This window comes from Uranotaenia lowii, chromosome 3 (assembly GCF_029784155.1).
Source record: "Uranotaenia lowii strain MFRU-FL chromosome 3, ASM2978415v1, whole genome shotgun sequence".
In the NCBI taxonomy this organism is placed as follows: Eukaryota; Metazoa; Arthropoda; class Insecta; order Diptera; family Culicidae; genus Uranotaenia; species Uranotaenia lowii.
In genome coordinates, this window is record NC_073693.1 from 241190726 (window position 1) to 241213094 (window position 22369).

The window sequence follows — 22369 nt, forward strand, 5'->3', positions numbered from 1 at the left end:
TGCTCACTTAGAGCACAAAACACGAAATGGAGAAGGCTGAAGGACCAACATCATCTTTGAAACCTCGCCACCAACAACTCGGAGCAAATTTGCAGAATTCTTCAATTCAAACAACTCAACGGAACACAGCTGATGCTAATTCGTCGCTAGCACACCGACGAACACAACGAAGTAGGCGTTTATGAAGGAGACAACGGCCTTGCGTGGGACCAGCGTCGGCTGAATGGACTCTAAGAACTCTGCCAGGAAGTTCTTAAGAATTTGGAGAGGGCCGGCAACCTTGCGTGGGATTGCCGCCACTTACAGTCCAGAAGGCAATCCTGTCATCGGAAGCAGCGTAGCAGCGCTGGGGATAGTAGCACTGGTGAGACACCGTAGCCAGGCGCTACACACCATCGCAGAGAACCCATCCAGGTTCGGGATATTGGAATGTTCGGAAAGTCAAGTACAGCAGCTCCAAATACCACGTCGCTGCAATTGAAAGGATTGTCAGGACATCAGAAAAAGGATTCAGCACCACGGAACACAGTTATGCGAAGAAGTTGTGAGGAGTAGACATCATGGACGGCCGCTACTACCATATCGACTCTCTCTCGCTAACTGTCGTAAGCCACACGCCCATATAATCAAGCTATGTACACAAGGCAAAGCCTGTCAACAACGAGCACAGCTCCAAACACAACATCCAAGGTGTGACGAGCAACAACCATCTCTCAACCAACTCTCCACCTGAAAATGTTCAAGAATACCACAATCATGCTAACGCAGCAATCAACCAAGCTTGATAGAACGAAGCACAAGAATCAAGAATACACATCCGTTTTCAGACCGTGACAAACTGACAACTTAACCAACACTCAACCATCAACCCCTACGAACTGAAGTAAACTCCGAAGGCAGAACCAGCCCCTTCAGGCTCGGGATATTGGAATACGGGAAATTCAAGTACAGTAGCTCCAAATACCAAGTCGCTGCTGTCGAAACGATAATCAGGACTTCAAAACGGGCGAAAGAGTTAAGCACCTACGGAGTTTTGCGCAGAAGTTGTGAGGGGTAGACATTATGACGGTCGCTACTTCCATATCGACTCTCGCAAACTGCCGAAAGCACCATGCACTAAGAAATCAAGCTATGTGAACACGGCCATGCCGGTCAAATACGAGAAATCTCCAAAAACAACATAAATGGTGTGATGAGCAACAAAATTCTCCGCAACTACCTCGCCACCAGAAAATGTTAATAAGTACCACAACCATCATTGACACAGGAAAGAACCAAGCTTGACAGAACAAGAAATCAAGAGCAACAACACCTATCCGTTCTCAGATCGTGACAAATTGACACATAGCTATGAAGGCTACACACTGATGTCGAACTGAAAGAAATTCTGAAGGAGAAGAAACCGTTCGCCGGACGAGACAAACCGTGCACACCGAAAGCGACAACCATCACTATCTCTTTGTATTTGTACTACGTAAAGAATTTGAAGCTACTTTCTCTACTAATAACTCTTATTATCCAAAAAATCCAAATACAAACATTCGTAGAAATTTTCGGGGGGTCAGTAAGAAAATTCAAAAGGAACGCGAATTGGAGGCGCGGTAAAACCTCTACTCTGGGCTCTTTCTGATTTAGGAGACTAAATCCTCCTTTACCTGGAACTCTGCGAATCACCACGAACCTGTAAATAAAACCATCACGTTTTTCTGTAAATACTTGTACATAGTATCGTTTAGTTTCGTTATCATTGTTCGATCTGAATCCTTTTGATTAGTAAAGATTTTTGATCGTTTCTGCGTGGTTGCTGCAGCAGAAATTCGTTGAGAGAAGCAAGTTTGAAATATTGGTCGGTGACTTTGTCACATCTTGGTGACGCAACTTTGATCACCATTTGCCAGAATTCGCTGGTGTTACTTTTGGTTAGAATAAGTATCTTCGTCTTGTACTATGTGCACTACTTCTGGTGTGCCTATAGGGCCACGCAACTAAGTTAGTTAATAAGTATTTTGAGTTTAGCTCAAGCCGTCTGATCAATAATAGCTCCGACCAATTTCAAAGAAAGTTGTAATTTTTTTCATGAGCCGCCTTACACCGTCTCATGAAAAAAATTTTCTGTTGTGGCAGTGCTGTGCAAGGTTGCTGATCTTCGCTCAGAATGGTTTTTCACCCCGATCCTAGTCACCAACGAGTTTACTCCTCAACATAGAAAGTCTGTTTTCTTTAGAAACGACGCTTTTCAGCATCGAACGACGCAAACCTAGTTTGTTTTTCTTCCCCTCTTTAGCGATCCGTTATTTTCTGAGTTACTATCGGTAACCATCTAACAATCATCATTCGCTTCTAATGAAAACATTGCACGTAGACGGCGTCGAATTCTTCGACATCTACTCGACTCGCTGACGATCATGGTTCGCCGCGAACGCTTCATGAAGGAAAACGAGTTAATTCTTGGAATGCAAGAGATGCCCAAAAAACCAAATTTATGCCAAAATTGCCTTATTTTCCTCTCAAGGTGGGTTAATTATTTTATTAAATATCGGTCTTAGTCTTTATCCCAGGAATTGATCCCTAGTAGCATTCTTCCTTGAAGGTCTGATTTTGGGCATGAATCAACAGCATCGTCATCAACTCGTGCCGAATCAACTCGCAAACGAATTCATTCAGTAGCGAAACGAATGATTGCTGGAGTAAACAATGACTAAAAATCGGAAGGAGAAAATCAACAAGGAACGCTAGGCAACGCAAACAGAACGAAAAATCATAGTACATGGTTCACTAAGACGGCGTTCTTATGTTGTATGTTTTGATTCGTTCGCGAGTCAATGCTTAACAGCGTCGTTACTGTGGTTGCGTCGTAACGATTGGAAATTTTGAAGCAAACGAAGCGATTATCAGTAACCCTGGTGCTGTGTAACAATTATATTTAAACTTGGTTTATTTAATCACCTAAACCAATTCGGAACCAAAATCATGTTCAAACAAATTGCAAACAATCAAACATCAAGAATTTGTCGAGTTATTTTCTCCGTGTACCAAATATGAGATAAGCAATCCTAACGAAGACCCACCCTGTCATCGTCAAATCGCCAAGAAAATTTGACACTCAAGCTAGAAAACGTCAAACGTACACGGTAAACAAAGTTACTCTGTTCTGTATAAAAATCCATACAGATTCGAGAAAAGTGTCTCCACTTAGTTTTATGTTTGGGCGCTTTACACAGAGCGTGAGCAAAAAGCTTTTACACATTCAAAAGCTTTCAGCCCGTTAGTCAATTCTGTATATTTTGACATGGGGATGCCCATGTAATTTGGAAATTTCTCTGCAGAAGTAAAGTTGAAGAAAATTCATGAAAAAAAGTCTCTTTTCGAAAAATAATTCTTTATTTCGTACAATTTCATAACTAGTAATATATAAAAACGTACACTTAAAGTACACTTCTTAATTCTATCTTCATCTATTCAGCAAGCCAAAAGCCGACATCCAAGTTCGAACGTATCGGCCTGTAGTACTAAGGATTGACGCATTGGCCATCCTCGCGTTTCCACCGGGAAGATGCTCCCCATGTGATCACTCAGTGCCTGCAAGCTGTAATGGAAGGCTATGAGACAAGGTTCAGTACCGGTTTCTCCTTGGTCTATGTCCAGAGTACCTAATAGGGAAAATATTCTCCAGTGCCGTTCTTTTTACTGACCACTCAGCTAATCCAGGTTCTATTATCGGGTGCAGTAGTGCCACTAAAAAGATTCAAACATATGATGACTGAATGTGAATATTAATCACAATCGCTATTTCAGAATCTGTACAAATCCAAATGGATTTTTGATTGGTAAAATAAAGTTTTAGTACCTTTGTAAATATCATCTTCATCATAGTATCTGGAGAGTTGATTATTTAAGATTGTACTTATTAGCCAACCATCCATAGTTATTCGCTGCAGTTTCACTTCCATCGTGTCCATAGTTGCATTCGGTTTCATGACGCTGCACCAGTGAAATAAGAAATTAGAAAACATTAAACTTTTTTTACAAGAGGCTACAGAAAAACTTGTAGGCAATGCTCGTTTCTTTAAATTAAAATATGAAAGTTTTCAAACATCCGTAAAACTAACATATTGTAATTATATAATCATTGAATTCTTCAATAATAATAATATATTGTAATTATATAATCATTGAATTCTTCAAAGTTGTTCATAATAAAGCAGAAAACTTAAGAAAATAACGGAATTTAAAAAACGCCATCTAAAGGCAAATTGCATATTGCCAACGAACAAATGACAATTTTAACATTAAATATTTCGTCGATTTTGACAAATCAATTCCGAGCCAGAGCTTTTTGATTCATGATCTTACCACGGGACTGAGTTCAGGTTGGCCAATACAACTCCAGTGAATAATAATTTTCGTCAACTTCTTCCAATTCCAGAGAATCCAGTTCAGCTTCTAAAATCATATTTGGTTCAACCGATTAGAGACATTGTTATGTGACATTTAGTAAAATAATGATTAAATCCTTACTTGAAAAATCTTTGTTTGAACATATACGGGTAACCGGATTTCCCCGGGTAATCTAAAGCCCATTGTTAGCCGTTGATTGTTGGTTTAATTTATTTAAACCATAATCGCCGCTGGCTTGTTGTTCGTCTTCGCTTAAGAATTGTCCTCGGAAGCTTAATCAAAAGGTCGCCGGTTGACCTTTTCGGAAAGAATTTTAAAATCCGCTGCTTTTCTCTGTTGTGTTGTGAGCCTACTTGGTTGAATGATTCCGCTTTGATTCCGCTGCTTTTGTTTTCCACGATTAGTTCTATCTTGAATACTTCGAAGGATTCCGTTCTCGATGCATCAGCATACTATCCAATCGAGTTTTGAGTAATTGTACCGCTATTTTCGTCACAATCTTCAAACAAAACACAAAAGAACAAATTCCAGGCCTCCATAAAGATTTTTATTTTTGTTACTTGTTTTATTTTTTTCTCACAATAAGCTTCGAACATCCCTTTTCAACAGATTCCAACAACAGCAAACTTTTTATACAGAGCTGTATAATCGAGATTTAGTTCATATTTGTATATTGTTAACCCAAAACAACCCAAAATTGTTTTGGGAATATACAAATTTTGAGCAACAACCGATTAGTTATTTTGAAGGTGTAATCGCAATACATTTTATGAATAACTCATTTTTTCCGTGTAAACCACCAACTAGACTTCCGTTCAAAGTGTGCTCAGTTGTGCAAGCTGTAAGAACAGCAAAAAAGTAAGCTGCTGCTAAATTTGTTTGCCCCTGTCGTTGGGAAACACGGCCACGGTTTTTGGAACGGCAAAACATCACCAGCAGCAACTTGCGCACACGCTTTTCAGAAAAAGCAAAAAGCACCAGCAGCAACTTTGTGCACACGCTAAAGAAAATCACCGTTGGGAAATACGGCCACGGTCTTCTAAAACGGCAACACAGCAGAAGCAGCAAATTTGCGCACACGCTAAACCAAACGGAAAGCCACGCTAAACAAGAAACCGGACCAGACCATCAGACCATAAAAGAACCCCTCTGAAAAGGGGTTCTTGTTACTTGATTCGGATCTTGATTCTTGCATTCTTGAATCTTGGTTCTTGTTTCGGGTCCCTCGGTCCTTGTTCTTGTTTCTTCTTTTCATCTAGCTTGAGCTCGTCACAGCACGGAAGGCGGATAACGATTCGGATTCACACATCCCGAATATTCGACAACTCGAAGGACGTCCGGTTCATCGCGTTTGCTAACGTGATTTTGGAGCTGAAAGACGGTGGGCACGATCGAATTGCTATTGTGTTGCTCATTCAGGAGGTTTTGCGACTACGGGGTGCGGTGCACCGATCAGCTGAAGTGACGCCAAATCGAGAGCAGCCGGGAAATCATCCGGGAATCGGTGTCAATCGCCGAATCACGGAATTTTGCAACCCGAATCGTCAAACATCATCAGTGGTGACATCTGGTGACAGGAATTGGAAGCGAACAAGACGAAGGAGTCTGCGACAGCGAAAAGCAGTCGTTTTTTTCCGTGAGCCACCGGGGTGTGTCAGCCAGCTACTGGAGGCGCATTTCTCGATGGCGAACGTGAACATTGGTCCAAAGATGACGGGGGCACTCGCCGAGGGATTGGAAGAATTAGCAAGGACGTACAATCCATCGAGAGAAGCAGTGCGGAAATTGAATGTAAGTCAAAAATCATAAATTTGCTTTCTCACAACTATATGATCTCTCGACCATGAGCCGATTAGGCAAAATAAAAAAATTGTTAACGCAATGTTTTAAATGAACATGATAAATTTTGCTTTTGTAATATTATTTGAAAACAATACTATTTGTCCTTGGCAACCTTTAAGAGCTAGCCGGCGCCCTGAGGAGAAAACGTTTTGATTCTTCTCCCGAGGCGAAAACCCTCAAAATTTTACAAATGTCTCAAAATACCATAAAAAACTGCAGGCTCGTTGAGCGACCCCTTACCGTGATCCGATCTGGCCTAAATTTGACATGAGATCTTGTAGTAGGCCTAGGATCAATAAGACTGCACCGCATAACATTTCACAGGTTTTGAATTTCCCATACCAATTTTGGGCAGTCTAAGTAGCATGTTGAGAAAAGAAACGGCAGAAAACCTTGAATGCAATTTGTGCGCTCTCTTCAATCGGAGAGAGCGTATACTTGAAGCAAAATTAAGACCTATGTATGGTCGCATCCTCAGAATGTTTTTTCATACATTTTTGATGTTATACCCGAATAGGATAGATTGCTTAATCATTAATCAACTGTCATTCCAACAATAGTGCAAGGTAAGCCTAATAACACAATAACGCGGCCCTCAAGGCTCAATTCTATCGACTCAGTCGCGCTGATTCCTGCCAGCGTCATCAGTCGTCCCGGCCCTGAGTTCGTCTGCGGCGAAGGGGTTCTCCAGCCTGTGAATTCAGGCAAGTATGGTACCCCTGATTGCATTCCTGTGCCTAAAGATGTTCTACCTTCTAGTGCACGTCTCACCAGATCCGCTCCGGGTCCTTTAGATACCATTACCCTTTACTACCAGAATGTGGGGGGTATCAATTCCTGCCTGACCGACTACCTGCTCGCAACTTCGTGTTCCTGCTATGACGTCATCGCCTTCACGGAAACATGGCTGAATGACCGCACACTATCAAGTCAGATCTTCGGCCCTGATTACGCAGTGTTCCGCTGTGACCGTAGCGCCGAAACAGCAAAAAGTCCAGTGGAGGCGGGGTACTACTTGCCGTGAAGTCGAATCTTCCAGCGCAGCTCATCGACAACAATTCCTGGTGTGATCTGGAACTTGTATGGATTCGCATTGATCTTGTAGACCCGAAATTGTACGTATGTGTAGTGTATCTGCCACCCGATCGCTCAAGAGATGTTGCCCTCGCCGAGTCGTTTTCTCGCTGCATCTTCGAAGTTAGTTCCTTCTGCGCTCCAGAAGATGACTTACTAGTCATTGGCGACTTCAATATGCCCGGTTTGAAGTGGTGCTCCAATCATGGCAGCTTTCTGTACCCAGACCCAGCACGCTCTACTTTTTTGGCGCCTTCAAACATCATATTGGATTCCCTGAGTGCAGCGACCTTGCGCCAGATCAACGGCGTGGCGAACGAATACGGTCGTACGCTGGACGTATGATGGACCTCGTTTACCGACCATCGAATTCGCTCCTGCACCGCTTGTTAAAGTAGTCCCACATCACCCTGCTCTCATGGCATCACTCGAAGTAACTAGGCTGAACGCTACAGCAGATAAACCAGTGACCTTCTACCTCGACCTTAAGAACGCCAACTTCGATGACATCTCTCACATTCTGGGCACTATCGACTGGGTATCTGGGCTTGATCTTTCTAATCCCAACGCTGCCGCTGATACCTTTTCACACATTCTGAATTATGTCATCGATCGCCACGTTCCAAAACGCTCTAGTAGCAAAAATATGCGAATCCCTTGGATCACGACTGAGCTGCGACAACTGAAGACGGCAAAAAGATGTGCTCTTCGAAACTACAAGAAGCATAAATCATCGTATACTAAGGATATTTATCGTAAACTTAACTCCGTTTATAAAAAAGCCAGTGAACGTTGTTACCATAACTATCTACGTCGCGTACAACGTAACCTCAAGACTTGCCCAAAATCGTTTTGGAAACATGTAAAAAGTCAGCGGAAAGAACCTGGTATACCTTCAAACATGTTTTAGACGGCATAACGGCGAACTCTGACCGTGGAATCTGCGATCTCTTCGCCCAAAAATTTTCCAGTATCTTCACCTCAGCTTCAACATCCTCAGAACATATAGATAGCGCTGTCAGGAACGTTTTGCCATTGGGCTTCTCAATAAATGGTACAAACAAACTATTCGAATTGTTGGTTTTGGATCCTTTCTTCACGTACTGCAAAAATAACATCTCCAATGATCAACACGGATTTATGCCCAAACGCTCTACGACAAGTAACTTGCTAACGTTCACTTCTTTTGTGCATGAAAGTTTTGTTGCCAAATCTCAAACCGATGCAATCTATACCGATCTGTCTGCTGCATTCGACAAGGTGAACCATGAAATTGCCATCGGAAAACTCGAACGCTTAGGATTCTGTGGTACTCTACTTGGCTGGTTCCGCAGTTACTTAACTGGTCGTAAATTGATTGTTCGAACGGGTGACACCTTTTCCAGGCAGTTTCCTGCTACCTCCGGTGTGCCTCAAGGTAGCCATCTCGGACCGATTATTTTCCTAATTTACTTCAACGACGTGTTGTCACTCCTCGACGTCCCCAAAATTTGCTATGCTGATGATCTAAAACTATTTTACACCATAAACGACAACGACGACATCAATTTTCTGCAACGTCAATTCAACCTCTTCGCTGAGTGGTGTGACATTAACTGCCTGCCATTAAACCGCAGCAAATGTGCAGTCATTAACTTTTCTCGTAAGCGGCAGCCTTTAATTGCGGAGTACTTCCTCGGAGACGAACCCATCGCACGTGTGAATCACGTTAACGATCTTGGCGTAATCTTAGATCAGCGCCTGGAATTCAAGGCACACACCAACTACGTGATTGACAAAGCATCCAGAAGCCTCGGTTTCATTTTTAGAGTGGCGAAGGACTTCAAGGACGTGTATTGCTTGAAAAGCTTATACTGCAGCATTGTTCGTTCTATCCTTGAATACGCTTCAGCTGTCTGGTGTCCCTACTACCAGAACGGTGTCGATCGGCTCGAGGCCATTCAGCGGCGATTCTTGCGATATGCCCTTAGACACCTGAACTGGCAAGACCCTTTTCGCTTGCCTAGCTACGAAAATCGATGCCGCCTCATAGATATCGACACCCTTCAAGCCCGCAGACAAGCAACACGTGCCTCATTTGTCGCAGACCTCCTGACATCGCGAATCGACTGTCCCACGCTATTGGAGGCTATTCCGCTTAGTGTACGACCCCGTGGATTCAGGAATCAGGATCTTCAATTGTACATTCCCTTTCGAATGAACAATTACGGAGCTAACAGCGCCCTCATCGGTGCAATGAAATCGTTCAACCGTTTTTCGGAGCATTTTGACTTCGACATTTCGAGGGATGTTTTCCGAAGAAAAGTGATTAGGGCCTTGAGATCCCCATAGTTAGATCTAAGTGTTTTGTTTTTAACTTTAATTTTAAGTAATCACTGGGATCAACATGTGATCCGTTGATCAGAAATAAATAACAAATAAGTGCTTTCAGTTTTTTTTTCCGGCCAATCTCTACGCTCTCCATCTTGAACAAAGTTATCGAAAAACTACTTGTTGCTAGGGTAAGTGAATACTTAACAAGGTATGACCTCATAAGTCCACGCCAATATGGCTTCCGAAAGGGATGCAGCACCTTAACCGCAACTACTGAACTATTGGAGGACGTATACGATGATTTGGGCAATCGTAAATATGCTGGTGCCCTGTTCTTGGATCTGAGAAAAGCGTTCGATACGATTGATCATTCGTTGCTACTACAGAAACTGGAATGGTATGGGATACGAGGCCAGCCCCTCCGGTTAATCGAAAGCTATTTATCAGCCCGTCAACAATTTGTGTCCTTAAAAGGAGTATCAAGCGCCAAAGGCCCATAACAACAGGTGTACCACAGGGAAGCAACCTGGGCCTGCTGATGTTCTTGGTCTTTATCAACGATCTCCCGCTGATGAACCTGCACGGCAAAGTTCGGCTTTTTGCCGACGATACCCTAATCTCGTACAGCAATGCCAATCCCCTTCAGATAGTGGAATGGATTGGGAATGATTTGGATGCCCTCCAGGAATACTTCAACTGCAATCTCCTCTCGTTGAACTTATCGAAAACCTCGTACATGCTATTCAATTCCGGACGTCGCTGCTTACCACAGCTGCCGTCGATAAGTACAGGCAACACGATAATTGAACGCGTACGCGAGTTCAAATATTTAGGACTACATTTGGACGATACTCTAAGCTGGGCAGCCCACATCGGGCATCTCAAAAGAACATTGGCTCCAGTCTGTGCGGTCATTTGGAAAATCTCTGCGTTTATTCCCACCCACTGGTTGAAAAACGTATACTTTTGATTGTTTCATTCGAGGTTGCAATATCTTGTATCACTATGGGGAAAAGCCTGCAAAAGTCGTCTAAGAGAGCTGCAGACTATGCAAAATAGAGCCCTTAAGGCTGTATTTAGATTGCCGTATTTATACCCGTTAGATCAATTATATGGTATGGTCAATTCAGTCCTTCCCATACGAGGTGCTCAGGAATTCCAAACCCTCGTGTTCACCCACAAACTTCTGACAAGCAGAGATACTCACCACAACATGCGATTCGAAAGAATGACGTCACACCGCATGTCTAGAAATGCGAATCATCTCCGCCTGAGTTTGGGAAGAAGAAACCTAGCTACTTCGCAAGTAAACTGTACAGACATCCCAGACTACCAGACATCCTAAAACAGTGTTCATCGCCCTCCCGCTTCAAATCTCAACTGTTATCAATCTGCAAAACATGAATCGCTTTCTCCATTAGCATCCCTGCACCACATTGCCTAAAAAATTTTTATATTTTACTTTCGCCCCTTCACCTAGCCACCACCGCCCAAACCCACCTCAACCAGCCGCAACCACCAACCACCAAAACGCCCCGCCACCCGCAAACTACCACCCGCCACCTGCCACCGCCAGAATGCTGCCAAATCTATGCTAAACACAAGTGCAAACATGTTCAATATTTAAGTGTCACTACTCTTAAGTATTAATTTTTAACACTTACAGTAACGTTGAACTTTCGGAGATGTAGTAAGAAAACACTTGTTATCAGATTGATGACAAACTGTAAACTGATCATATATTTGGTATGATAAGCTTACGAACCGTATCGTGTGTAGAGAGAACACTTCTCTCTCGCATATACATCAAGTTAGCGAAACGGTATTTGAGCTTAAGGTCGAATGACATAACAAATATATAATTACAAAATTGTGAAATACTGAACTAATAACCCTTCAGCATTCCTTCAAAGAGCGGGTTTTGTGCCTGTTGGAGAAGAGGCTTGAAAAAGTTTAACTCCAGCGGGCTTTCCCTGTCCGCTGGAAGTAACCAACGAATCGTTCTTCCAAAGTTTAACGAGTTCATATCCAACACTACCACACATTTTATACAGATGGTTCAAACAACAGCAATAGTACTGGAGATGGAGTATATTCGCCAACCATGAGGATAAGCCACAATCTACCGTATGATTGTAGCATGTTCTCAGCAGAAGCTTATGCACTTAATGGTGCTGCCCAAGAATCCAACAGTAGTGAACCCACTCTTATCTTAACAGATTCAGCTAGCTGTCTAGATGCACTTTTCAACGGAAAATCACGACATCCATGGATTCAGTCCATAGAGAGCCATTCACATGAGCGCAATATAACATTCACTTGGGTACCAGGGCATGCTGGAATACCCGGAAACGAGGAGACCGATAGATATGCAAATGTGGCACGCAGCAGTACTCCACCAACCACTCCTAGAATTCCTGCTAAAGACGCTGTACGTACCATCAAGTCCAGCATGTGGTGGACATGGGAGTCTACATGGCATTCTAGCCATGCAGTCTTTCCTAAGACAAATCAAATATTCAGTATCGAGATACCAAGACCGAAAATGCTCATCAGATCGACGTGCTCCAACAAGATTGCGCATAGGTCACACAAGGCTGACCCAGGGCGCACCTGTTTGATAGAAGCTCTCCGCCGATGTGTCAGTTCTGCGGTGTTCAAATAACTGTTACAACATATTCCGATCGACTGCCGGGGATACAATGAAGTCCGCGAAAAACACAACATCAAGGGAGCTGTCTTTGATATTTTAAACAACGACGAATCACATGAGGGTCTACTACTCAAATTCTTGAAGGAAAGTACCTAACATTTATAAAACTTTGTGAATAAGCATATCACTCGACACGAATGCCATAAGGATGGTAAAGTGTCGTTAATAAAACTTAAAAAAAATAATAACGCGGGGTAATTATCACAATAGATCAACTACTGGTTGCAGTGGGGTCTCTCCTGCATCAAAGAAATAGTTAAGCGATACGGCCTGCCTACTTCAGACTAAGTGAGATTTCTAACTGAATGTCATAAGAAAATCATTCAACGAAAAGCAATACATTTAAGATAAGCACTCGATCGACAGTGAAAAGTAAATTTATGCGAGGCAATGTCATCATCGTTTTTTAACATTGAGTCAATAAGTCATCAAGTATTTTTGATTAGGTGTCTTTCTTCAAGAAAAATAATTTATGCTTTCAACATGAAAACAAATCTTCAAGCTTAACTGTCAAAGAGAGTTAAATTTTAGATTTTAACTAAGCTTAACATTTCGACGTGAACTCAGAATCCCTGCACGTATTTCTTGCGAGAAGCTTTGGCAATCTGCCTTAATGGATTTTCGATGATCACTTTTTCAATTGGTTTCGGCTGTTCACCGAATTTCTCCTCGATCACTGCCTCCTCTTTCACTATTACGTCCTCAGCACCAATAAAACTTCTCTCCTCCACCGGGGGGTTAGAAATTACCGAGTCCAAACTGTTGCTATTGCTCTCGATCACATCCGGACTTCCAGCCTTATCCAACCAGCTTGTAATTCGTGCTGTAATGTCTATTGATTGACTTCTACCGACCTTATCGGATGATTGACTGGCGGTAACATTCGGACGGAAGCCCCAAATCGAGAGCATTGTTGGTGCCAGCAGGTCCTTATATCGATGCAACTGTTCGACCGATTGTTCCCACTTGAAATGTTTGCGGGGAGATTCCAGTTTGAGTTCTGTTTCGCGAGGCCAAGGACTCGGCGATGTTAACAGTTTACGAAATCCTCGTAGATTTCGGAAGTCAGAAATAGTCGGGGTGTGTATTTTGAAATCTTTCAATGCATTCAATTCCAGCATCCAGCTGTGCATGATTTCTGGAATTTGGGAAACGTTGCATTCGTCTTTGGAGTAGTAGATTTTCTGGTGGAAGATATCGCCGATTGAAGTCTGTGACAGAAAGTGAAAGCAATTGTCCTTTTCCACAACTGCTAGCCCGCTGAACGATCTTTGTACTCGTTTTTTGAGTATTGATGCCGGATATAGGCATTTTCCTCGAATAGTTGCAAGACGATAGGACTCCTGGATGGTGAATGGTTTGAAAGGCAAGTGTTTTGTAACGAACTGCTTTGGTGGAACTTTGTTGAAGGTACAAAGAACAACATCCGCTGGACAGTGGGATGCTAAATAAACGAAAAAGTATTTCTTTGAATCATACCGATACGAAAGCATTACCGGTAAGTATTCCAGATTGTGAGTAATGTTAAGTAGTAGTTTAAAATCTGGTCGTGTTTCGTCTTCATTTTCTACTACTTGTAGAACTAGTAGTTTATGCGAAGCTCCGATGAAGATTAAATTTTCTTCTGGACACACCTCCAGACAAGAGGCTATGCTGCAACCCCAAAGCCAACGATCCAGTTTCGATTCTTGTAAAATATGAAGGTTATCCTTGTCTGACTCTATCAACTTAATTGAAGTCCTATCGAGGCAAATCAAATGCTTTCGTTTGAAACCTTTGAGGGATGTCCAACAATCATCGAACCCATCGTTTTTGCCAATTCGCAGTCGTTTAATCTCGCTTTTTTCGTTGATATCCCAAACTTTTAGAACTTTGTCCAAATCTGATGTAGCGATTAGTTGACCTTTTCCATCATCGAGAAAACAGCACGAAATGAAGGGAACCTCAGATTTAAAAGTTTTTCGCTTAATGTCTTCCAGACACATTCGAGAGCTGATATGTTCTATCGAATATTTGGTCCTAATCACAACGTTGGCAGTGCTCGATATAAAGTGGCAAACCTGAAAAATATTACCAGCCTCGTCATTAACGTTTAAGCGAACGGAACTTTCTGCGTCCAATTGTAGCTTAGAATCCTGCCAACTATAAGGGACGATTTCTAAGCAACCCGCTGCATCTCCGATCGTATTGACTACCCAACTGACATCGTCCATAATGGCCAAACGACCTCCCGTGTAGTAATAATCGTAACCAGCCTCATGCGAAAACCACCGGTCCGGATCGCGTTCCAGCAGTTCGGCGGTCTAAAAGAAGGTTAATGTAATTGTTCTAAAATTTTCCCTTCTTCAAATTTGCCAACTTACCCTAAACACCACGTTGTGGTACAGATCACATCCGACAACCTTTTTCCGGAGTTTGTCAGCATCCCGTTTCTTTTTCCGATAATTGCTTCTATGGCAGCTTAGAGCTTCCATGTGCGAGTGTTTTAAGTCAATCAGCTGCATCACTGGGTCCTGCTGCAAGTCGCTATGTTGCCGATGGGTCCACAGCGGAACTGGATACGAAATTTTCCACGACGGCTGTTCGTAGTGTTCGGTAAGGGATTCACGCGCCAGTCCATCCGTTTGAACCGGTAAATGTAGAAACGAGCCGTGATTGAAAAACTGCTGTTTTACGAGCGGTTTCTCGGCGAACATTGCAATATTCCTCAAACTTTGATGTACATACTGAACCGATTTGCGCTTAGTTGGTGTCTATAAAATAATATTTTTAAATTACCCAACTTGGATAACATAGTTTTGTCCACTTACCTTCCGAATTTTATCGGATTCACGCCTACGCTTACCAGAACCATTATGTTCTGGATCCTCAGTTTTCATAACTGAAAATTAAAGTAAGAATCACTGTACGTACATATGTTGATCTCTATTTTTGATGATTAATTGCTTGTTGATGATTTAAACTATAGACACTATATTTAAACCACTAAAATGTAAATTTTAACTGCTAAAAATGAAATCGCCCGCGTAGTAGCACGAAGCGCGTGGGAGAATTCACGTTTTGTTGTGAGCGCATCGTTTATTCGTTTTGTTTACACGCCCGACATCAGACTTCAGAGACTCGGAACGGCTGAACACTGAAAAAAGTTACGCTTTTCTTTTTGATAGCGTTTGCGTTCAATTCAATTTTTTTTAATCAGGACAGCGGTGCCAGGTGTGCTTATTTTCAGTATTGAATACACGAATTTATTGCTGATTTTTGGTCTAGAGTCTTTCTGATTTGAAACTGGTTCTTGAAAAATGTTTAATAAAGACTTCTGGATTGTATAGACTTTTTTGATGGATTTTCAATTTTATAAAATTTTGTGAGCATCCATTTTTGATTTAATAACATCAAGTGTCTTTGAGCGTGTTTTGACTTAATTTACAATGTTTATGCTTGAATAAAACTGAAATAATGTAAGCATAATACCGTGAAGGCACCAATGGCCGCGCATTTAAGCTATGATGATTGTTCTCTGTGCCATACTACAATCGTGTTTTATGCGATTCTGAAAAGAAAAGCACTGACACGTACTAAAACTTACGTTCTTTAAGGGAAAAATTTAAAAGCGAGAGATTTTTCATTGTAACGTCACAAAAAACGCGAATTTAAAAAAAAGTGTTGGCCACGCACGCTTATGTTGCTTGTTCCAATCGGCGCTCACAATGTACCAATGGTCGCGCACTTCTTAATTTGGGTTTAAACAGTGAATAAGGTATCCACTCAGTTTAAAATGTTGTTTAGCTGCATCCCACTTGCACTACTGGAAAACCATCACCCAAATTCTGCAGCGCTTCCATCGCCTATTAACCTCAGAAACTCTCGGTACAAAAACGGGCAGCTGGTCGACACACATGTTCGTTTTTGAGGTTGATTGTCTCAAAACTGAAAAGTGTTGGTGAAATAACCAGCATAATATATATAATATCACGAACACTATCAGCAGCAAATAAGACTATTGAAACAATGATTTCGGTCCCGATTTCGATAAATCATCACACATTCGGCGAGCTGTCTGAAAATCCAGGGGGAAATTGACCAACTAAAACTAAACGGATCCGAGTTGCTATCTAACCTCAAATTTCCAACACTTTGTTGCCATTTTCATAAGATCATCGTTTCTTCTGATATTGTTTCTAAAAATTGTGTTTTTTTTCAGACGGTTATATGATGGAAAACATTGATTGGTTGGAAAGCTTGCCTGTGAATCTCATATGCAACATTTGTGAACTTCCGAAGAACTTCTCACGTTTAACGTGGTTTCACACAAAAAAAAAGCATAGTAAAATTACTAAATCCGTGGTTTAAACGAACAACAGGCGACCTTATTTTTGAGTCAAATATGTTTTGTTGTTTATAATACCTTACGCATAGCTATTTTACCATGTGCTCAATTTGGCTGCGCATAGTAAATTCGACTGCGTTTTAGTAAAATTGCCAATGAAATGATGCATTGTTTTACTTCGTCCCTAGTAAAATTAATATGTTTCATGATGAAGCTAGTATGTGTTATGATAAAGATTAGGAGGAGCGAGGAGCATGATTTAAATAGTAAAATTACTATGTATGTTTGTTTGTTTATTTGCATGCATGCATTATGACATTATTTGAAACATGAAAATTCACACTTCCGACACACGTCGGTCAATGTTAGTGTGTTCTCCCGATGCTCTGGAATGATTTTCAAAGTTATGTAACTATATATAAAGCAGCTCAAAATTAGTTTTTTTTACAAACGGGTTTGATGATTAATGATCCTGAATTCGTGTAAACAACAAGAATGTTTACCATAGTAAAATTATCATACGCACTTATGTTTTTGAGTCAAATATGTTTTGTTCTCAAAAGTACGATGTGCGTAGTATTTTGTTGATATGAATTGGTGTCACAATGTCAAAATTACTATGCGGACGGTAGTTGTGATAGAAATTATGATGAAATTATCATGACCATAGTATTTTCTGTGGGAGAAATCATCGACCACTACACATACACACATTCTTATCGTACCTTGCGTACTGTTTGCATCTTCACACGAAACGGTTACACGGAAAAATTGGGTTATTCATAAAACGTGTAGCACTTACACCTTTAAAATTATTAATCGCTTGTTGTTCAAAAAATGTATATCCCTAATACAATTTTGGGTAATTTTGGGTAGCCAATATACAGATGTAAACTAAAATTCGATTATTCAGCTCTGTATAAAAGTTTGTTGTTGTTGGAAAGCTTTGGAAAGGGATGTTAAGCATTGAAATTTTTCAAAGTTGTTATGATGATTTTTGTTTTCCAAATAGTTTTTAAGATGAATTATCAATTTCAACTTACAAAAGGTACGTACAATTATTTAACCTAATTCATAAATGTAATTGTTTGTTTTTTATGGAGAATATCCACACAAATGCTGCTGTTTAAGAAACTTTTTTTCTACAGCCGCCGGATAAAATCGTCCTTCGTGTGTGATGCTAGATGAAGCAATCGCAATTTTCACACAATTCCGATAAGTTACGATAAGCTTCGAATAATGGTAAGATTCAGTTAACCAGCAAGAGCGGGTAGTCCGGGGAGCAGGAAGGATCGGGAAGATGAACTACACCTTGATGGAACGGAATTCAATTGAAATAAAACGAAGGGATATGGCGAAATATTTGTTTTAAAAGAAGTATAGCACATCTAGATTTTTTTGTTTTCAATTAATATTCATATTCTTTTATTATCCTTTCTAGTTATCAGTGTTTCTAGGAAGATTCCCAGAATTTTAGAGGGCAGCCGGAATTGTTTGATAAATTCTTCGCCCGTAAATCGGAAGGATCCATCGTTCAGTGCTCGGGATATGTTGAGGGCTTCGCAGGAGAGAAATTTCCCTTGGTTGGAGCTAGCCGATGTTCACAATGACACAACCGGGGGATTACGAGCTACGAATATACTATTTTATATGAACTGCCCCAAACCACCAGCTGCTTTCGTACGTTAAAGGAATTCAATTCTGATTACAAATAATAATTATCTATTAATTCCCTTTTCAGTGGCTCTACTGCATCCGCCCAAAGAACCTGGACAAGCTCCGGAGGCCAAGTTACAAAAAATACGTTTTCATGACGTTAAGGTAATGATCCTTTTTATTTAATACTCATCAACAAACTGTTTAAATCTTACCGAAAATCTTAACTAAAACTTGTTTGCGTTTGTTTGCAGGATGCAACGAAAAGCAGCCGTTAAAGTACATTATAGCGTGGGTGGAAATCTCGGGTAAAAGGAACACAGAACTGAAAGCAGGACCAATGACTGGATGACGAGATAGTTATAATTTTGTTGTTTCCAAAGAGCAGCCGCTAAGACGATGGTAACGAGCTCGCTAAGCACCATTCAGCACCTGATGTATACCAATTTTGAATTGAAGATGCAGCTCAAGGCGCTGCGCTGCTACAGTAATTTTTTTTGGCAGCCGGTGAAAAATCTAGATTACGTTACCGGGTTGACCAGTTTGAGTATTTATTTGTATAATAAACAATGATTACTACGCATAAGAATAAATTTTTGTGATTTTTTACTCAATAAATTCTAAAACTTTCATTTTGCTAAGAAATCTCAAAAATGCATGGGCATCCCCATGTCGAAATATACAGAATTGACTAACCGAGTGAAAGTTCGCAAATGTATAAAAGCTCTTTGCACACACTCTGTGTATAACGCCCAAAGTTAAAACTAAGTGGAGACACTTTTCTTGAAACTGTATGGATTTTTATACAGAATCAAGTAACTTTGGTTACCGTGTACTCTTTTGTTGTACCCAGAGATGCCAATATGCCTGATTTTTCAGGGATTGCCTGATTTTTCGAGGCTCTGCCTGACAACCTGAAAAGCCATTAAATTTCCCTGATTTTTCAAAATATGCCTGATTTTGCCTGATTTTTGCGAATGTGTTGAAAAATGGGTAGTAAGGAACTAAATTAGGTACCATTGCTGAAGTTAAAAAGCGAAAATGTGGCTGAATGAAACCAATCAAAAGATACTCATTTATTCATATTTAAACAAGGGAATGAAAAGGAATCTTTCGGCTTTGATGCAGTAGAATTATGCAATCAAGGAGGCTCACAACACAGTTAAAAATGTAGAGTGATGACCAAAAAAAAAAAAAGGTCATCACTTTTAAAGGAATTTCCGTTACTTATGTAGCCTGATTTTGCCTGATTTTTATTTCACCAGTTCCCTGATTATTGAAAATATATGTTGGCAACCCTGGTTGTACCAGTCGCCTTTGATACTTTGACGAATAAAGACGTTTTATACTTTTTCGCTTACAAGTGTCGGGAGTATTATTTCTACTCGAAAGTTCCTTATTAGTCCGTGTAACTCGCGTGTTTCTCTAGGGATTTGCGTACCTGCCTTTAGGTTGTGGGCCCAGATCGCGGAAAGTTACGGAAAGTTGTGAACTTTAAAAAAGAAATCGGGCGATTGCGCGAGTGCGGTGCCATTTAATTTCTCGGTGAAAAATTTCCACGTGGAGAAATTTTTAGCAATGGCGGAAGCTGCAAAAGTGTCCATCCCTAAACTCAATCAGGAGAATTGGGGCTCGTGGCGGCAGCGGATGGAGTGGCTGCTAGAACGAGAGGATCTTTGGGATGTGATTCGTTTTGTGAAACCAGAACCTGAAAGGGAAGACTGGGTGAAGCGAGACCGCAAGGCGCGGGCTTCTATCGGTCTCTTCTTGGAAGATAGCCAATTTAAAGTGGTCAGAGGTTGTGATAGTGCGCGTGCAATGTGGACCACATTGAAAGACCACCACGAAAAAGTGTCTATGTCTACGATTGTCCATTATCTGAATCTGTTGTGTAGTGCTAGTTTGCGTGAGGATGGTTGTATGGAAACCCATCTAGAGAACATGGAAGATTTGTTCGACAAATTAGCAGCAGCCGGACAAAATCTCGAAGAATCGTTGCGGATCGCGATGGTGTTTCGAAGTGTGCCTCAGTCCTATTTGAACTTAGTTCAAGGGCTGCAGAGCCAGCTAACAGCTGATTGGACAGTGTTGCGTGTGAAAAATTGCCTCTTGGAAGAGTTTCGGCAGCGTCAAAATCGGGGTGAAATGCTCGCTTCTGATATGAAAGCGATGAAGCTTGACGCTGGGGGTGGTAGAAACGTGCGGGGGTGTTACCATTGTGGGGATCCCGATCATTTTAAGAAAAACTGCAAGCAGTGGCTATCGTGGAAGAAGAATAATTCCAAGAAGAAACCGAGAAGTGATGGCAAAGATAAGGGCCCGAAAGCCAAACAAGCGGATGGTTCGAGTGGAAACTCTGGAGGTGCTGTTTGTTTTGTGGCGGGGGCTGTGATCCGTGGTTGCTGGGTGATGGACAGTGGTGCAACGTGTCACATGACAAGTGAAAGGTCGTTTTTCGCGGATTTGCGGAAAATGTCGGTGTTGATGGTGACGTTGGCCGACGGGAACAAAACAAAAGCAACGGGGATCGGTGAGGGAACAGTGTTCGGTGAAAATGCGCGTGGTGAGAGAGTGGAAGTCACTCTGAAGAACGTACTTTTTGTGCCGGAACTGGATGGTGGACTTATATCCATTGGAGTGTTAACTACGAACGGTTTTACTGCAAACTTTGGGCAGTCCGGATGTGAAATAAAGGACTCTACAGGTGAAGTGAAAGTGATTGGTGATAAAGTGGACAGCTTGTATAAGCTGCGAATCCAGGAAAGGTCGCTGAAAGCTGCGGGTGATCACCACCTGCGGTGCCAGCACACGTGGCATCGTCGGCTCGGGCACCGGGACCCAAATATTCTGCGCAGGATGACATCGGAGGATCTGGTAAGTGGCTTTAAGATTATTGATTGCGGAATCCGTGTTACGTGTGAGAGTTGTCTGAAAGGGAAGATGGCGCTTTTGCCATTCCCTGCCTTGGCCGAGCGGAAGACAACAAAGCCCCTGGAACTGATTCACACGGATCTTTGCGAACCCATGCAAACCGTAACCCCATCAGGTAACCGCTACATCATGACTTTGATTGACGACTACAGTCGATATGCGGTGGTCCATCTGCTCAGAAGCAAGGATGAAGCAGCTGGTAGAATTAAACAGTACGTACGGTTAGTCGAAAACATGTTTGGGAGAAAGCCACTTGCCATTCGCTCAGACGGGGGCGGCGAATATGCGAACCGTGAGCTGCGAGTGTTCTACGAATCGGAAGGGATCAAGCCAGAGTACACAATGCCTTATTCGCCACAGCAAAATGGGATGGCCGAACGCAAAAACAGGTCATTGCAGGAGATGGCCCTCTCTATGCTGGCGGATGCGGATATGCCGAAAATGTTTTGGGGCGAGGCGGTGCTCACGGCGGCACATCTTCAGAATATTTTGCCATCACGGGTTGTGAGCAAGACTCCATTTGAGCTATGGACGGGTAAGAAGCCGGATGTTGCTCATGTTCGAGTATTCGGTTGCGATGCATACGTCAAGATACCCGATCAGAAGCGCACCAAGTATGACTACAAATCCGAAAAGCTTACATTTGTAGGGTACACAGAGGATCGCAAAGGTTATCGTTTTGTCGATCGGTCCACGAACAAGTTGACAGTAAGTCGGGACGCCAGGTTTATTGAGCTGAGAGACGGTTCGGAGCAGTCGGCGAAGATAGATAAGCCCGAAGAAGAAGATGAATCGTTGGTGGAACTCCCGGTCCCGGTGCCCGCAGAGGAGGAGGTTCCTGATGAAGCGGATTGTGTTCGTGATGTTAGTGCTAGTTCTTCGTCTGTATTCGAAGGTTGGTCCGATGCAGTATCGGGGTCCGACGAAGAACAGATTCAGGAGGAGCAGACGCCGCAGCGTCCAGTGAGAGCAACCCGCGGAGTTTTGCCAGCTCGTTATTGCGACTTCGTCGTTGGTGTTGCTAGGGACGAAATCGAAGAACCTTCGGATTATCGAGAAGCGCTGCAGTGCCCTGAATGGAAAGCAGCGATGGATTCGGAGCTGGAATCTCATGC

General features: G+C 42.0%; 1 protein-coding gene and 1 long non-coding RNA gene across 2 annotated transcripts; one reads left to right on the plus strand and one right to left on the minus strand.

Moving 5' to 3' along the window:
- Positions 1-12773: 12773 nt before the first annotated feature.
- Positions 12774-15384, minus strand: LOC129755594 (uncharacterized). Its single transcript, XM_055752166.1, has 3 exons — positions 15151-15384; positions 14704-15093; positions 12774-14643 (listed from the first exon to the last, which is right to left on the minus strand). The coding sequence occupies exons 1-3, from the start codon at positions 15217-15219 to the stop codon at positions 12904-12906; spliced, it is 2199 nt and encodes a 732-aa protein (XP_055608141.1). The 5' UTR covers positions 15220-15384; the 3' UTR covers positions 12774-12903.
- Positions 15385-17811: 2427 nt separating this feature from the next.
- On the plus strand, positions 17812-18727 carry LOC129751115 (uncharacterized). The gene is made up of 4 exons (XR_008738610.1): positions 17812-18044; positions 18125-18347; positions 18409-18488; positions 18578-18727. It is a non-coding gene; the product is annotated as an uncharacterized LOC129751115 (long non-coding RNA).
- The last annotated feature ends 3642 nt before the right edge of the window (positions 18728-22369 follow it).

Excerpts from the sequence above, each read along its gene's own strand:
- LOC129755594 (XM_055752166.1), bottom strand. The coding sequence starts at position 15,219 with ATGAAAACTGAGGATCCAGAACATAATGGTTCTGGTAAGCGTAGGCGT. Across the intron at positions 15,094-15,150 it reads AATCCGATAAAATTCGGAAG|ACACCAACTAAGCGCAAATC; the intron begins GTAAGTGGACAA and ends ATTATTTTATAG. Across the intron at positions 14,644-14,703 it reads ACCACAACGTGGTGTTTAGG|ACCGCCGAACTGCTGGAACG; the intron begins GTAAGTTGGCAA and ends ACCTTCTTTTAG.